Raw genomic sequence first — 18,850 nt, 5'->3', positions numbered from 1 at the left:
TTCATTCCTTCCCCACCCCCTGACTCCACCAGTCAAAACTTGACTCTTCTATAGAAAGGACTTTTCTCCTAGGGAAATGTCTGGTAAATCCCCTGAACTAATTTGTCTGTATTTATGGATCCTTTTTGTGTCCTCCTCTGCTTCAGTTCTTTGTGCCCCTAGAAAACATGCACATGTTGACAGTGCCTCCCCAGGGTCAAAAACCACCCACTCCCATTACTGTCAAATCTTCACCCCTAGCTGCGAGGCTTCCAGACCACTTAGGAATGGAGGGCACAGCCTTGTGGATAAGAAGGGTGGTTTGAGATCTTCTGGCATTTCCCAGACCAGGCAGTGCAGAGAGCTGCTAAGACCTTCTAAGCCTAGGATTGGTGAGATCTTTCACACTAAGATGTTTTTCTGCTGTGTTCGTGGAACATATAACATACCAAAATTTAGGACATAGACAGTGGTTAATCACAGATTTCACAGACCAGCAGATTAAGAAGCTTGGTTTCCTGGCACCATCCCTTGTAAGTATTGATGGGATGGTCAAGCCTAATGTTGGAACAATGGCTGCTGTCCTGAGGCCAGTGTTAAAGCTGAGTGATAGTTCCAAAGGGAGCCAAAACAGGACAGTAAGCTGAAGCTCTAGAATTTAGATTTAGAAGAATAGTTGTTTGATAGGACCCAATGAAAGGGAAGCAGTTGATGTAGATTTAGGAACTGAGGCATTCGTTACTTCAGAAAATTGAAGTCCCCGTTTTTGGAGTGACCAAAAGAGTTTATAAAGTAAAAGCCTTGGGTTTTCCCTAAAACTTGCATATTATTCTGAAACTGGCCAGTGACATGGGCAAATCTAAGAGTAACAGTGAATACTGAGCAACCAAGGAAAACAAATTAACAGCCTCCTCTTTTTAAAATAATTTTTCTCCCAATTATAAAATAATATTTACACATATTAAAAGTTAAATATATATTCATTATGTCCAGGTTTGAAGATAAGGAAGAGATAACCGTATTTCAGTATACATCCTCTCAGTCTTTTTTCTCTTGCATGTATATATTTTTTTACAAAACTGAGCTCATACTATGTGTACTGTTTTGAAACTTATCTTTTTCACATATAATTCATGAATTTTCTCCCATTCATTGAATATTCTTCCTAGTGATTTTTTCAGTGGCTGCATGGCAGTTAGACTCATGAATATACCATAATTTATTTAGCCAACCTTCTGCTGAATATTTAAGTGTTTCTGATTTTTTTCTTGTTATAAATAATTCTGCAACAAGTGTTCTTATACATAAATTTTTGTGTATTTCCTGTTCCTCAGAATAAAAAGTAGGATTGCTGCATCAAAAGCATTTTTAAGACTTTTGATACAAACTGTCAAATCTGACCACATTCCTTTAAGAACCTTATCACTAGTTCTTGGCATTTGTAGCTTTACTCTTGAAGGGCTTCAAGAAGTCAATTCCTTATTTCCCTAAATGATTAGTATGTGAAAAGCTCTATAGTTCCTTTTTCATCTTACTCTGCAATGAAAAATAATGTGTTAGCCTTTTGTGTTTGCTACATTATGGAGCAGAGATATGAGGGACTTTGTAATATGGTTTCATCTAGTATTCAGGTCATCAGGCTGCTTATTTTGGATACCTGTGCCTTGTAAGCAACTGTAGTGTAGTGGCCACAGTGAGACCTGATGCAGCTTCATTCCAGTATTTTCAAAGCTGAGCTTTAGAGACTATACTGGAACAGCTTCAAGTCAGTGTAGGCCTCACTTAAGATGATATCTATCCATCATATACTTGGAATACATTTTATGTTAATGACACTTACTGCCTGTCCTGTCAGTGTGAATGACCTGAAAAGGGGAGGGCAAGGGAGTTGGTGTAGAAAGCAATCAGGATTTCTGCTGGGAACAGAGCTCTGATTTATGGGCTCAGCTTTCTGCACGGACAGCTGTGTGGTCCCTAAACAAGTCTTGTCTTGTATGATTAATGGATACCAGGGGATCTTCTAATGGTATTAGGTACTTACTAAGGTGAAGCACTTGTTCTTTGTTCATTCTTTTCATGTGCACCAAATTTCTTGATAAGCAGATGCTTATTTATCCCTGTCTTCTTCACAGTTTAATACCCCTACAGGCTGTCTCCTGCAGCCACTATTTTTAAAAATTGGCATGTTGTACAGAGGGCAGAGCCTCATCTGCTATAACACTGTCCCTGTTCTAAGCACAAGAATGCGCACAGAGTAAGAATTAGAGACATGTCTTTAAGTTTTGGAAGAAACCTTAGAAATATAGTTCCAACTTGTCCCTGGCTTAAAAGAATTTACAGTCTTGTTAGAAATAAGAAACATACACAGGAAAAAGATTAACAAGATTAAAACCAGAACAAAGCAGTGGTTGATGCCAAAGGAGTAGAACCAACATTGTTTGTTTGGTTTTGTTGTTGTTGTTACTTTAATTCATTCTTGAAGAATGAGTAAGATTGAAAATTGGAGGCCATACCTACCCATGGATATGGTATAATGAAAGGAAGTTGATATCTGGAAATAAGGAGTGGGTCATTTGGGCTGGTATAAGGTTTGCTGGAAAGTCCTTCTGTAAATTCCTTGGCTGTATAATTTTTCCTTACAGAGCAAGCAGCCTTGTAAGCACTGTATTGCAGAGCACGGGGCATCTCTGAGGCTAGCTCTTTTAACTAGCAGAGCAGAGGCTCTGTATGTTCTGATGCCAGTCAGTAGACTACAGGCATGTACATTTAGGTCATTTTCTGGAGTGGGTGTGTGGTGTGACTTGTAGAAGTATTAGGGATTCTAGTCATCTCTGGGTAAAGTTCTGTCTTTGATAAGGTCTGCCTCCTTTTTGCAGGATTTTTTCTTGCTGGGTGAGTTTACTGCCTCAAAGCCTTAAACCTCTGTGCTCTCAGTCAGGCTTCATTAAACCACAAAGTTGTCGGCAGTACCTACTGGAGACTTTTAACTTTCAGTGAAGTCAGTGCTGTAGGCTGTAATTGAAGTCATTCACAAAATATAAGGATTACTAACATTTCCCTCCCTTTCCAGATAGGTAAAGACAATACCCATTTCAGCTCAACGCTGACACTTAAATACAGTCCTTTGTCTCACATCCAAAAATATTTTTTCCGCTTGCTTTGAGCCTCATTCTTTTGGTCAGCTAGACTACCCCTTATTAAAATGTACGTCTTTTCCTCCTAAAAGTAAATAACTATCAGTCATTTACATTGTAATTTACCATAGTTGTGATTAGGGAGAAGGTGGTATATATATATAGTTAGAGATTTGGAGTAGATAAGAGAGCGCCTCAGTTTGACAATTTGCTTTGAAGTCAGCCCAGGCCATCTGATTTGGAGACTTGAGGAGGAGCTGCTGTTAGCTGGGTCCCAGCTCTTGATGGAGAGTTAGGTCATATGCAGGAATACGGAGGTAGCTTCACAACTCTTTCTTGAAAGTTGAGTGCTTTCTTAAAATTATCAGTGCAGTGGCTAGGAATAGGGCCTGGACTTAATATCTAATGTTTTGAGTTCATCAGAATCTGGGCTTGTATAGTTGGACAAAAATGGACATATTTATTTTACACATAGATTGCAGCATTGCCACGTGCCCTGTCTGTGTCTCAAGTGGTGATGCCATTGGAAAGCCTTTGTAAGGGTGAAAACTGGTTCTACAGGTGTTGGGGAAACAGGAAGTGCATTTATTTCTTGGCTAAGCATCACCGAAATTTGGTTAAGATCTATCTGTTCCCCTTCTCTCCCTCTTCCCCCCACCCCCCACTCTTTTTGATGGAAGTGTAGCTCTTTTGGGGGAAAATTTTCTTTTATCCCTTAACCTTCCATAGTGTAGGGAAGAGAGCAGGTCATAGCTCCAATAAAAGGGGTGAGCTTGTAGATGAATTTTTTTCCTCCATTCTTTAAACCTTTATTTCCTGAAATTAGTTTCAAGGGTTTTAAACTATTGCTTCGGTCTCATTTCCTTCCTGACCACTTGCTTCTAATTTAGGTTGCAGCTATTGACATTTTAATAAAATCTCCTGAATACATTTGAAGATTTTGAATTAACCTCTTAACACCATTTAATCAGAACGTCTTGGTGCTTCACACCAATAAATTATATATCTGCATTTTACTTAGAAAGTATTGACCTTGAGGACCAAAGGGCTAAGTACCATTAAGACAAGTAGTAGTTATCAGTTTAATAAATGCCCATAGCCTTGACTGGTTCATTCAGTTCAATTTACTAATTCACGTAATTCTTTTAAAACTCATTCTATACATTTTTCTATTGACTAAATGCAAAATTTGAGATATATCATAGGAAATAAGATCATATAGTACATTGATCCAGTGGAATATTGTTCAGCAATTAAATTGTTTATGAAGAATTTCTAATGGCCTGGGAAAGTGTTTATGATATGTAAACTGTATAGGTGGTGCTCACTCACTGATACTGAATATATTTACATGTGTGAAGAAAGAGAGGCTGAAAAAAAAGACATAGAAGAAAGAAGTACACCAAATGCGAACAGTGGTTCTGTCTGGAGGAGATTATTAGTTATTTAAATTTTTATTCTTTATACTTTTCAGTTGCTGTATTCAATTTTTGATAGTGACTGGGTATTACTTTTGCAGTAAAAAATAAATTCAGTAAACGGTTGAAAATATCCCTTGAGTTACTGCTTACCTCAGTAAAGATTTAAAATTTATAGTGAACATTCAAGGTTAAATTAATGCTTCCTCTAGAGAGAGAGTTTGAAAATTGCCTACCATGAATTTTGAAAATTACTGAGGATTTTCCCTTTTAGCACGTGTAAGTCATTTTACATGCAGTTATGCCACATCTGTATACAGTGTTCCTTAAGCTAGGGAATGCTGGTGTCACCTCACAGTTTTGCTGCAACTATTTGGAAACCAGTAATTCAGATTTTTATAAAGTTAATGATAGCAGCCATGGAAAATCCTGCAGCATTTTAGTTCTGTGTCTTGTGAGATTAAGTTATTTTTTAAATAAACTTTTTAATTGACCTTTAACAATATATATACAGACGTGCATAAATCTTAAATGTACAACTAAAAATTTTCACAAAGTGAACATATCCCTATAACCACTTTGTTTCATTTTTGTTGTATTTGTCTTTGACAAAATTTTCATAGACATTCTATGTAAAAAAGCCTGTCATTGTTTAGTCTTCTGTAGTCTCCAGAAGTTACTTCTGTTCTAGGTATTAACTCTTAAGTTTTTGAGATTTTTCAAGGAATTCTAAAATTTCTTTCAGGATAAATATTGTGATTCTTAGTTTATGATAGGAAAAACGGCTTTTACAGATTAAGAAATGCAAAATAATAAAAATAACTGCACAATTATTGGCATCTAGTCTCTGCAGATTTAATTTTTCTTTTATTCCCAACTGTGGCACATGCTTAGCCCCAACAGACTGATTACATGAGACTTGATTCTGTGCCTCTGCATATGATAGCTTAGTTTGCTAATCTGAGGAAACCAATCAGTAGCCACCCAAGTGTGTCAGGTCTAGATGTCCTTAGCCTGGCTGAGAGGAACTTTCGAGGTCATTGGTCTTAGATGTGGAAACTGAGGCTTGTAAGTTTATGTGCCTTGCCCAGGGTCACAGAATGGTCACCTGAGCCGAATCTAGAACTCTGATCCTAATCCCCATCACTAATCCATGCTGTCCCTAATTTCATCTAGAAACTCACCCTTTCTACTAAAGTTGCAATCCTCAGGCTGTGAAATCGACTTCTCAAGAAAGATAAATTACCTAACACATTTTCCAGCCAAACTACTTAATGGAGATAACCTGACAGCATTGACCTGTTTTGGAAAATATCCCTTGAGTTACTTCGGGTGAATGAGAGACCGTGAGGCCATGGTGTAAATGCTGATCTCTAATTGTTCAGAGCAGGTCTGAGAGCACCTTCAACTGGAATAACACTGGCATTAGGGAAAGTGAGCTGTGATGTTGACTTGTGAGCCTTCCGTGGGGAGTTAGCTGCATCAGGAGGCCCAGTAGTGCCTCTGGAACACAAGGTCTCTAGTCAGTGCTCACATGTGCTGGATGGAAGGACTGGCTGCTACATTTGGGAGATGACCCTTGATGTTTTATGATTTTTGGACTTCAAGATTTTTTAAAAGTTGATTAGTGGTAGATAGGTAAATATAGCTGCTCTTTATTTTCCTGAGGGATGTCAGACACATATATTGAGTATGTGTTGGACACTGTGCAGGCCACTGGGGATTTAGCGTGTAACAAAACATGTAAGGACTTACTCTGTGGAGCTGACAGATCCAAAGAGAGATCACCATTGCCCTTAAAAAATCTTGGTTCTGCTGGTATGCTGGATTAGTGAATGCACAAGAGTCATCAGAGCAGACTGACTTTTGCCTACCTGCAACTCTGTATACTGATGGGAAAGGTGTCTTTGAAGCTGCACATGGCAGTCATCCTTGGCCTGACCTTCAGTGCCATTCTCTACAGCTCTGTCTGCCAGACCTATCCTGCCCTTTCTCCTCTGCTCCCAGTACAAGCCTTCTTTGGAGGCCAGGCTAATCTCTCTGCTCCCAGATATTGATGGCTGTTTCCTGCCTTTGAGCTTTTGAGCATGTTTTTCTTTGGCTTAGAGTGCCCCCTTCTCCCCTTCCAGTTCTCCAAATGCTGCCCAACCTTCAGGACCCAACTCAGTTCCCATCTTCTCTGCAAAGCCTTTCCCCCATCAACCTAGCCCGTGTTGTTCCCTCCCCAGCACTCGTGGCATTTCCACCTGGACTGTGGTGTGGATTGTATAGCTTCAGTTTGGCCTAATGTTGAGCAGAATGGACTCCGGAGCTAGACTACTTGTGTGACCTTGAGCTGTAACCTTTCCAGGCCTAGATTTCTGTAAAATAGGGGTAGTAACTGCACTTAGCCCATAGTTGTGCAGATTAAATTAGTTAATACAATTAAAGCCTTTAGAAAAGTGTATAGCACATAAGTTCTCTTTAAATAATAGCCATTATTTATTATTATTACTCCTTCTAGCCTTCCTTGTACTATTGTTTAATCATTTTAAATATCTATTTCATGGCCTCTAGTGAAATTGCAAAGTCCTCCCACAAAGAAAGGGAATTGATTTTATACTTTTTATTGACCCTTTTTAGTACTCCATGTGCATATAATAGGCTTCCAATACATATCGCTTAAAATGAAATCTGTTATTCACAGGAGAAAATAGATGGAATAGGAATAAGGAGTTAAAAAGAAAGACAGGTTTCTGTTCACAGGTGAAGTTCTCTTATTCATAAGGCATGTAATTTGTTCCTTTTTTTCGTTGTTGTTAAATTCAATAAGCTCTTCTGCCACAATTACCAGAAGTGTGAGCATAATTTAGCAAAGATGCTAACAATTCCAGGAGGTTACCTCAGACACTGATTTCTTCTAGGTCCGTGGCAGGAGGGAATCTCAGACAGGAGATTCCAATCTATTAGAATATCTCAAACAGTAAATGGTGGGTCATCAGCTGGTTATCATCAGCATACCTTCCTTGCTGAGGTACATGGAAAATTCCGCAATGGGAAGGGAACATTAGCCTTCAGCTACACCCTCTCTGCCTTCCCCTCTTCCTTTATTAGCAACTTGGCTCCTCATAAGCACCTCACCTGTCAGTGTCGACAAACATTTGGGGGAAGTCAAAAGTCACCCCCTGGTGGGAAGAGGTTGGGACCCCGTGGAAGCACTCGATGAAACAGCAGTTGCAGACAGTGGTTGTAGACGGGATTCCTGGAGATGGTAGGAGGGGTCCTCTGCTTTCCAGCCAGCAGTCCAGACCTCAGTCAGGGGCTCCCACAGAGCCCTGTGGATGCTCCCTCTGTGATGAAAACCCTGCATTTCTCCTTCTCCTAGGCTGGAACAAGACATTAAAAAGTTAAAGGCTGATCTGCAGGCCAGCAGGCAGGTAGAACAAGAGCTCCGCAGTCAGATCAGCTCCCTCTCCAGCACCGAGCGAGGGATCCGCTCAGAGATGGGCCAGCTCCGGCAGGAAAACGAGCTGCTGCAGAACAAGTATGTGCTGTTTCCGGGCCTCTGGTCATGAGCCCAGCGGCCTCACCATTTTCCCTTGTTTTCAGGGATTGGAGCACAAGATTGTGGTGACAAAGGGACTCTTTAACTATTAGAAGTGTTTTTAAATAAAATGTTTAATTTAGTACTGTGGTACTGACATGCATATGCAACATGTAAATACAAACTATAAAAATTTATTTTATTGCAACAAAAAGTTTATTAATGTTACTATTTTGTCTTCTCTTGTTTAATAACTTCTTCTCTTAGTGTAAAATAGTTATTGCCTTCTTGTGATAAGTAAAATTGACAAGAAGTAGTTCTGCCTCAATTTGAATATCTTGTTTCTTTGAGTGAAGGAGTACATTGTATTCACCTTGATTTCCAGAACTATTAAATGTTGAATTTGGTTTTATTCAAAGAGGCAGACTAAAAGCCAGTTCTTCTGTGTGAATTCTTTTATGCTGTGCATTAGTTTATTCTGGAATTACTTGACTCAGTGTGGGTCTGTTCATTTCTGGAAGCAATGTATATCTGTGGTAGTGGTTACTGTTAATAGGCTCTGGGCTTTCTGGGCTTTCCCCATTGGAAGAAGAGTCCTTCAGCATTTTTAGGGATATAACTCAAACGCTAGAGCATTATAGACAAATAACCTCTCCATTGCTTCTTACTAACATTTGTGGTGGCTATAGCACTGGTACCTAAAGAACATTCCAGCTCACCTCATGTTTATATGTGAAGCCGGCAGTGGTAGTAGGCAGGGAAGGGAATTTGGCTGAAATTTCTATCTGAAATTAAGCATACTGAGACTGTAAATATGAGATCTATTTTGGGATACTCTGAGAAAACATCTCACAGCTAGAAAGCTAAGCCTTCGGTATAACTGTATTCAGGAAAAGACCTTCAGCTTCCCACCCCTTGTCCTAGTCTCAGCAGGACTCGACCCATCAGTGGTTCCATGGTTGTATTGAAATTCCTTCAGTGCAGTACCCAGGGTGCTCTGGGGCTTTAGAATTAGTTCTACATAAATTATCTTTGCGTCTGTTAGAAATTTGTTTCACCCTATTGTCTAGACCCTACTACTCTCTACAGATCACTTATCCTAACAGGACAGAGGCTAGGTCTGATTCTGTTTCTTGTAAAGCAGCTCATTTATTGGTGTTTAGGACTTGTTTAACAATAACAATGACAGTATGTTTTCCTTGGGCACTCTGGAATTAACATTAACGTTAGTGGCTTGCTGTTCAAACCTCCTTTTTACTTGGCCTTAAAATGATAAAGAGCCATGTTTCTTCAGAGTTGATGGTGGGCATTTATAATTGTAGAACTCTCTATGGCATTCGTTTCCATATAGGTTACATAATGCTGTGCAAATGAAGCAAAAAGACAAACAGAATATCAGCCAGTTGGAGAAAAAGCTAAAAGCTGAACAGGAAGCCCGAAGCTTTGTAGAAAAGCAGTTACTGGAGGAGAAAAAAAGGAAGAAGTTAGAAGAAGCCACTGCTGCCCGGGCTGTTGCGTTTGCCGCTGCGTCCAGGTATGCCCCCATCACCTGACCATTTACTCCAAGACTGAATTTCTTTGTGCCAAGACAGAGTTGAAAATAATGATCATGCCTAGGTGGATTGTTTCTAAGTACTCTTTTATTAGCTGGTTTAAACTTCATTTCCACAACCTTGCACTACTTTGTAAGAACGTCATCCCTCATCTGTAAAGTGGAATGAGTGAATCATCATGCCTCCCAGACTTACTTGGAAGGCAAAGTGCCTCTCATAAAAGGGTTTCCAATCACTTTCTGTAAGACTGATGATTACCAAATGTTTTGAGAGAATTTGGTTTAGGGAAAGGTTACTTCCATCTGGAAGTTTGTTCCTTTTTTAGAACTATGATGACCCCCCACTCTTTGATTTAGGGAGAGGTTGCTTCCATCTGAAATTTTGTTCCTTTTTTAGAACTATGATTACTCCCATCTCGTGTGTGTGTGTGTGTGTGTGTGTGTGTGTGTGTGTGTGTGTGTGTGTGTGTGTTTCTGGAGTCTTTCTTAAAATGGAAGAAAGGTAAAATCTCGATTGCCTAAGCACTGTTTTCTGTGACTGCTCTTATCAGTGTTGCATATCAGCAAACTGTCAGATAAGCTGGTGAAGATGCAAAAAAAGTGAAACATAAGTCTCTGTAGAAAATACTAAATGTGTGGAGTGATGAAAATTGGGGACTACCTCCTGTACCATTGAAGGGTACCTCTATATGCAAGTATTTTAAAAACTGCTAGATAACTACCAATTGAATTCCAGCAAGGAGAGAAGATAGTTAGGACCCCACTCCCCCCTTTTTTTAGTCTCTACTTCACTTTACCAATCTTTCTTTGGTTTTTTGTTTTTTTTTATGACAAGTGAAGTCCATCTGTATAGTAGGGGTCACGTTTCAGATGCAGAGTGAGGGTAAATTATTATTATTTATTCCATTTTAAATTTTCATTCTAATAGGTTTCTGTGTAGTATAATTCTTCTTTGAGTTTTGCTTTGTTATATTAAACAAGTAATTTACTTGTCAACCTTTGACATATTAATAGCCTTCTTTCGGGTTCTGGCATTTGCAGAATAATTGGTGAATCATCATTTCACCTTCTAGAAAATAAAAGCAAAAGATAACTCTTTCTCCTTATGTGATCCTGCCTTCCTTTCAGCAAGCCTGAGCTCACTTGGCCCCATCAATATCTTTACAGACTCACAAGACCCTTTACAGTCCTGTCTAGGATGTGGGGCTTTTTTGTTTGCTTTTTAAAGGATTTATAGTTTAAGCATTTAAGAATTTTAAGCACCTGCAGGAAATTTTCCTGAAGAGTGATCTTGTTTGGTCTGTGCTGTCTTAATTCATCTAGCACCTTCCCTTAAAAAAAACAAATACCCTCAGGAAGATATAGCAGTTCTTTAACTATATTGTTTAGTGTCTCCAGTGCCTCAGAGTCAGTAAATTAATTTCTGTCTATGCTAAGTCCTCTTGCTTCCAGTTAAGCTTATTTGGTTTGTTCCTATTCTTGGGTGGTTTTTATTTACCATCACATATGTAGAGGCTGTTTTTATTCTTAAGCAAATCTCAAGGCATAAGTCTTTCCCTGGACCTTCCTTTTTAGTAAACAAAAGATAACCTGTTTTTTTCATCAGGCTATTTCTGAAATGCAAACAGTTAAACAGTTTTGTACTACCTGAAGTTAGCTTGTCCTTTTTTATAGCCCTGAGAAGCAGCCTGATACTCCTCCCTTCTTTTTTCTCTCTACTCTCAGCTTATGGCAATTTGGCAAGTAAAGAAAGGTTGAGGTTCCCAATCATAGCCCCTCAAAATGAGAAAAAAAATTTTGATTCACTACCCTCTGCTGGAAACAGCATGTTTGGTTCTGTCTTGCTTATTAGCTTTGCGTGCAATGTCTCAAGTTACCCATAGCCTGGAATGGCTTAATTCTTATCCCAGTTCTGTGACCTATAAGCTTGGTGACCTGGGACAAGTATCATGTCTTTCTAGCCTCAAGTTTCTTGTCTGGAAAATGGGATAGTATACTTACCCAATAGATTGTTACTTAGATTGAATAAGTTTGGGTAAAGTACCTATCTTGGTGCTTGGCTCATGTTAGATACCCAAGGGTGATAATTATTATAGATCATTGTTGAAATTATCAAAGAACAGAGATAATGAACAGACTGAGTCAAAAGCTAAAACCCAACCCAGGAGTATAATAGAAGTGTCAACCCTACAGTCTTTTAAATCCCTTTATTTCCTTTTTTTTTTCAAAAGGGGAGAGTGCACTGAAACCTTACGGAATCGGATCAGAGAACTAGAAGCAGAGGGCAAGAAGCTAACGATGGACATGAAGGTGAAAGAAGACCAGATCAGAGAACTAGAACTGAAAGTTCAGGTAATAGGGGGGAAACAAAAGACTTCCTTCCCTCTTACTTCAATTCCTCTTCTTAACTAGACTTGTGCTCAATGCTGCAGTGTGATAATGGTGCCTTTTGATACAGGCCAACTCTCATTACACCTGAAAATCTCTATATGACAAAAAGATTTGAAGCTCTAATCTTGTCTAGTTTATTTCCAGTCATATTGAATATAGCCAGATTCTAATACAAGCCAGAAATGTTGATGGTTCCTTGACCTGTTTTATACTAGGATTTGACTTATTGTGGGTTCCTTTCAGTTTTTCAGGTAGGTAGGCCCAGATTAGTGTCCTTTGGAGCTTACACGTCTCTTCTTACCGTAACCCTCTTCTATGGCCAGGAAATTGTCCCTTCTGGATGGCTCTGAGCCTTGCAGAGTGTTATGAGCAGTATATGATGAGGAAAGTTGCCAGGACTGTGGACATAGCTAGTCTTTTGGGTTGTGTTTATCTTAGCCAAGTATTTGGCACTGGCTCTTCAAAGGGACATTTAAAATTAATTTCATTTCTCACTTTGTGGTCAAAGCTCAGCCAAAATACCCCTCTTGATTATGGGGGAAAACTAGAAAACCAAAAACAAAAAAAAAAACGCTATTATCTTATAGAGTTACAGTAATTTGGGACTGGTGAGAAATCCTAGGCAGGTCAGTATAGTAGAATAGAGGGCCTGGGAACTAAAGCTAAAGTGTGTAGTAAAGGTGGCATTGGCGATGGGTGGGAAAAGCAAGGATTAGTAAGTAAAAGACATTGCAACAGCTAGACAACTGGGAAAACTAAAATAAAATTAGAAGCTCATCTCTTACCATATGCAAAAATTCCAGGTGAAGAAGTGAATGCATGGGTGGGTGGGGAGCAGTTTAAAAAAATATGTGAAAATATAGTAGAAGAATTTATTTGATCTTGAAGCAGGGAAAGACTCTCTAAACCTAAAAACAATGGAAGAAATCACAAAGGAAAAGAAATTGAAAAATAAAAGCAGTTAGGGAGGGTACAGATACTGCAACAAATATTATAAATATGAAATTAATGCCCCTGATGTACAAACAGCTCATAAAAATTTACTAAGAAAAGTTCAGATTCATAGAAAAACAGGCAAAGGACCTGAACAAATAATTCACAGAAGAAATACAAATGGCTGATAAGAATATATTCTCATCAATCATCAAAGACATGCTGATTAATATTAGATATCATTTTTCTTCTGTGAAATTCACAAAGATTTTTAAAAATAATGTTCGCAGTCTTACTACAGGGTATTTTGAAATAGGCTTAATACATTGCTCGTTGACATGAAACTTTCTGGAAAAGGTCATACACTTTTTAAAGATTTTTATACATAGTAATAGGCTCTTTTGCAAAAAAAAAAAAAATTTCCCCTTTTAGGAATCTAGTCTAAGGCAAAAAATAAAAAATCTGACCAGTGATTGATCTCCAAAGATAGTCATCTACTTGTATATAAATGAAAAAAAAATTGGAAACAGTCTTAACAATGGAAGATTCATTCAATAAATTAAGACATGCATACATGTGGGATTATTATGCAGCCATTAAAATTATACTTTGAAAAAACAGTTGAGATGGTAGAAGTTTTTAAAAAGCTGTTTCCAAAATTGTGCATTCCAATTATGCTGAAAGATACAAATAATGCATAGTAAAAAAAACAAAAGAAAACATATCACATTTTTCCCCACGTTACTTGAATTTTGAGAGGATGGGTGATTTTCATTTTCTCCTTTGAACTTCTCTGCGTTTTAAATTCTCTGTAATAAGTTTCGATTTCTCTCTTAAAAAGAAAAATTTCACATACCTTTGTATGTATTTATTGGCCACATCACCAGTTGTTTCAAGTGGACTTATCTTGCAGTATGTCCAGTAAAAATAATTAACATTTTGCAATATTATGCAAGTTGAGAGTAGAATTTTGGCAAATTTGAATAGAGGTTTACAGCAACATTTACAGCTGGCCAGCAAGGAACGAGTTTCTTTAAGCTTCTGAATGAGGCTTGCAGGCAGAGTCCATTATTATTTTGACAACAGAGTCAGATCATTTTCTACTAAAATGTTTTTGCACATGCCGGTTACCATATAAATTCATTGCATACTTGCTCTAAGCAGTGAGGTCTAAATCCATGAAACACCAGGATGCTGTGTCCTAGTGGCCAGGTCAGTAATAGTGGGATTTAATTTGTGATTTCAGGCTAATTTGTTGACATCGAAGGCAAGACTATCTCGTAACATTGCTGTTTTGATGCTATTGATAGGAGCTTCGGAAGTATAAGGAAAATGAGAAGGACACTGAGGTGTTAATGTCAGCCCTTTCAGCCATGCAAGATAAAACACAACACCTGGAGAACAGCCTAAGCGCAGAGACCAGAATCAAGCTGGACCTGTTCTCTGCTCTCGGCGATGCAAAACGGCAGCTTGAGATTGCCCAAGGTAAGAGAGCAGCGGCCCCTGGTGAGGTGGTGTGACTGAGAATGGACAGGGACACAGTGAGCAGACGTCTCCGTAGAGCTCTGAACCAAAAAGCATTTCAGTTTTCTCTTCAAGTGGTTTGGGTTCACATAGGGAAGTGCCTGACCTTGAAATCTAGGAATCATCACATAAATTCATTCTGCAAATGTATTTTGAGATGAGAACATGTCAAGTTCTGGTCTTACTGAGAATATTGTGAGTTTCTGTGTTTGAGAAGCTCACATTGCTGTTGTGGAAGTAAAGAACTGCAGAGTCATCAAAAGGTGGTGGGAATGTAGAGAGAGGCGGGGTCTAAATCAGACTGGGGAGTTAGAGAGGCCTGTTTCCCAGGGGAGCTGATGTTTGAGCTGGGTCTTGCATGGCGAGGAAGAGGTTAGCCCACTGAAGAAGCAATATGTTGCGGGGCAAGGGATAAGAGGCATCTAAATAGAAGAAACATCTTGGGTAAGGACAGGGAGGCCTGGTGGGGTTTGATGTGTACAGAATAGCGGCTGGCTCTGCATAGCTGGAACCAAGGGACTGAATAAGGGATTGGTGGGGGCAGTCTCGAGAGCAGGCCATTCACTCAGAAGATATTTACTTTCGTATAGCACCTGCTACGTGCCTGGCGTGGTGAGAGTTCATGGGGATACATGCCTGGTGGGGACAGATGATAAACAAATAAATATACAGTAAGTCAGATGGTGCAATAAAGAAAAATAAAGCAGTGATAAGATAGGTATGTGTGTGTGTGTGTTTGTGTGAGAGAAGGGCCACTTTTGACAGGGTGGGCATGGAAGATCTCTTAAATATGCAGCATATGAGCAAAGACCAAAAGGAAAAGAGCCATGAGAAAATGTGGGGAAAAATCACTCAGGCAGAAGGAGCAGCAAGTGAATTGGAGCATATGTGGTGGCAGCAGGGCTGCAGCCTGAGTGAGGGGGTAAACCACAGGAGTCTGAAGCGCCAGGAGCCAGATTCTGTAGGGCCTTATAGCCCATGGAAAGAACTTTGGACTTTACTTTGAGTGTCATGGGGAGGTTTGGAAGAATTCTGAACAGTGGCGTGACATGACCTGATGAAAAGAGATACGGATTTTGTCCAAGAAACGATTATTAGCCCAGCTAACTAGCCACCAATGGATTACTGTTAAAAAAATTTCAAACCATTGACTTAGTGGAGGGAAAGGAATATTTCAGTTCACCGGGTACTTACAGAGCATTCACACTTCGGCCGTGCAAAGCATTGTACTAGGAATTTTTTTTTTTTTTTTAATCTTCATTTTATTGAGATATATTCACATACCACGCAGTCATACAAAACAAATCGCACTTTCGATTGTTCACAGTACCATTACATAGTTGTACATTCATCACCTAAATCAATCTCTGACACCTTCATTAGCACACACACAAAAATAACAATAATAATAATTAGAGTGAAAAAGAGCAATTGAAGTAAAAAAGAACACTGGGTACCTTTGTCTGTTTGTTTCCTTCCCCTATTTTTCTACTCATCCATCCATAAACTAGACAAAGGGGAGTGTGGTCCTTATGGCTTTCCCAATCCCATTGTCACCCCTCATAAGCTACATTTTTATACAACTGTCTTCAAGATTCATGGGTTCTGGGTTGTAGTTTGATAGTTTCAGGTATCCACCACCAGCTACCCCAATTCTTTAGAACCTAAAAAGGGTTGTCTAAAGTGTGCGTAAGAGTGCCCACCAGAGTGACCTCTCGGCTCCTTTTGGAATCTCTCTGCCACTGAAGCTTATTTCATTTCCTTTCACATCCCCCTTTTGGTCAAGAAGATGTTCTCCGTCCCACGATGCCAGGTCTACATTCCTTCCTGGGAGTCATATTCCACATTGCCAGGGAGAGTCACTCCCCTGGGTGTCTGATCCCACGTAGCGGGGAGGGCAGTGATTTCACCTTTCAAGTTGGCTTAGCTAGAGAGAGAGGGCCACATCTGAGCAACAAAGAGGCATTCGGGAGGAGGCTCTTAGGCACAATTATAGGGAGGCCTAGCCTGTCCTTTGCAGCAACCGTCTTCCCAAGGATAAAACCTATGGTAGAGGGCTCAACCCACCAAACCACCAGTCCCCCATATCCACGGCCATGCCAGCAACCATCGAGGCGGGGCAGGCAAACACCCCTGCATTCTCCACAGGCTCCTCAAGGGGGCACCACATCTTTTTTTCCTTGTTTTTCTTTTTTTTAACTTTCCCTTCTTTTTTAAATCAACTGTATGAAAAAAAAGTTAAAAAGAAAACAAACATACAATAAAAGAACATTTCAACGAGACCGTAACAAAGGAGTAAGAAAAAGACAACTAATCTAAGATAACTGCTTAACTTCCAACATGTTCCTACTTTATCCCAAGAAAGTTGCCTAATATAGCAACATTTCTGTGAACTTGTTCCTACTATATCCATTAGAAATTAACAGACCATAGTCATTCCTGGGCATCCCCAGAACGTTAAATAGCTTATCTGTTCTTCTTGGATTATTGTTCCCCCTTCCTTAATTGCTCTCTATTGCTAGTTCCCCTACATTCTACATTATAAACCATTTGTTTTACATTTTTCAAAGTTCACATTAGTGGTAGCATATATTTCTCGTTCTGTGCCTGGCTTATTTCGCTCAGCATTATGTCTTCAAGGTTCATCCATGTTGTCATGTTTCACGAGATCGTTCCTTCTTACTGCCATGTAGTATTCCATCGTGTGTATATACCACATTTTATTTATCCACTCATTGGAGTGGATAAATAAAAAATTGCATAAATGGAATCAACATTTGGGTTGTTTCCATCTCTTGGCAATTGTGAATAATGCTGCTATGAACATTGGCGTGCAGATATCTGTTCGTGTCACTGCTTTCCGATCTTCCGGGTATATACCGAGAAGTGCAATCGCTGGATCGAATGGTAACTCTATATCTAGTTTTCTAAGGAACTGCCAGACTGACTTCCAGAGTGGCTGAAACATTATACAGTCCCACCAACAGTGAATAAGAGTTCCAATTTCTCCACATCCCCTCCAGCATTTGTAGTTTCCTGTTTGTTTAATGGCAGCCATTCTAATCGGTGTTAGATGGTATCTCATTGTGGTCTTAATTTGCATCTCTCTAATAGCTAGTGAAGCTGAACATTTTTTCATGTGTTTCTTGGCCATTTGTATTTCCTCTTCAGAGAACTGTCTTTTCATATCTTTTGCCCATTTTATAATTGGGCTGTCTGTACTATTGTCATTGAGTTGTAGGATTTCTTTGTATATGCAAGATATCAGTCTTTTGTCAGATACATGGTTTCCAAAAATTTTTTCCCATTGAGTTGGCTGCCTCTTTACCTTTTTGAGAAATTCCTTTGAGGTGCAGAAACTTCTAAGCTTGAGGAGTTCCCATTTATCTATTTTTTCTTTTGTTGCTTGTGCTTTGGGTGTAAAGTCTAGGAAGTGGCCGCCTAATACAAGGTCTTGAAGATGTTTTCCTACATTATCTTCTAGGAGTTTTATGGTACTTTCTTTTATATTGAGATCTTTGGTCCATTTTGAGTTAATTTTTGTGTAGGGGGTGAGGTAGGGGTCCTCTTTCATTCTTTTGGATATGGATATCCAACTCTCCCAGCCCCATTTGTTGAAAAGACCATTATGACTCAGTTCAGTGACTTTGGGGGCCTTATCAAAGATCAGTCGGCCATAGATCTGAGGGTCTATCTCTGAATTCTCAATTTGATTCCATTGATCTATATGTCTATCTTTGCGCCAGTACCATGCTGTTTTGGCAACTGTGGCTTTATAATAAGCTTCAAAGTCAGGGAGTGTAAGTCCTCCCACTTCATTTTTCTTTTTTAGAGTGTCTTTAGCAATTCGAGGCATCTTCCCTTTCCAAATAAATTTGATAACTAGCTTTTCCAAGTCTGCAAAGTAGGTTGTTGGAATTTTGATTGGGATTGCATTGAATCTGTAGATGAGTTTGGGTAGAATTGACATCTTAATGACATTTAGCCTTCCTGTCCATGAACATGGAATATTTTTCCATCTTTTAAGGTCCCCTTCTATTTCTTTTAGTAGAGTTATGTAGTTTTCTTTGTATAGGTCTTTTACATCTTTGGTTAAGTTTATTCCTAGGTACTTGATTTTTTTAGTTGCTATTGAAAATGGTATCTTTTTCTTGAGTGTCTCTTCAGTTTGTTCATTTCTAGCATATAGAAACATTACTGACTTATGTGCATTAATCTTGTATCCCGCTACTTTACTAAATTTGTTTATTAGCTCTAGTAGCTGTATCGTCGATTTCGCAGGGTTTTCTAGATATAAGATCATATCATCTGCAAACAATGACAGTTTTACTTCTTCTTTTCCAATTTGGATGCCTTTTATTTCTTTGTCTTGCCGGATTGCCCTGGCTAGCACTTC

The 18,850-nt window shown here is 39.1% G+C and overlaps 1 protein-coding gene across 3 annotated transcripts in view; it reads left to right on the top strand.

Annotated features, from left to right (window-relative positions):
- MACO1 (macoilin 1) overlaps positions 1-18,850 on the top strand; it is a 62,872-nt gene that overhangs the window by 34,391 nt on the left and 9,631 nt on the right. For all 3 annotated transcript variants that reach the window (XM_037828127.1, XM_037828129.1, XM_037828128.1), the window contains 4 exons: positions 7,896-8,054; positions 9,406-9,588; positions 11,838-11,958; positions 14,241-14,415. In XM_037828127.1, coding sequence (XP_037684055.1) covers positions 7,896-8,054; positions 9,406-9,588; positions 11,838-11,958; positions 14,241-14,415 — 638 coding nt within the window. The remainder of the gene's footprint in view (positions 1-7,895; positions 8,055-9,405; positions 9,589-11,837; positions 11,959-14,240; positions 14,416-18,850) is intronic.

Source organism: Choloepus didactylus, chromosome 2 (assembly GCF_015220235.1).
Source record: "Choloepus didactylus isolate mChoDid1 chromosome 2, mChoDid1.pri, whole genome shotgun sequence".
Classification (NCBI taxonomy): domain Eukaryota; kingdom Metazoa; phylum Chordata; class Mammalia; order Pilosa; family Megalonychidae; genus Choloepus; species Choloepus didactylus.
Note: the sequence above shows the minus strand (reverse complement) of the source record. Positions and strands in the feature narration are given on the sequence as shown.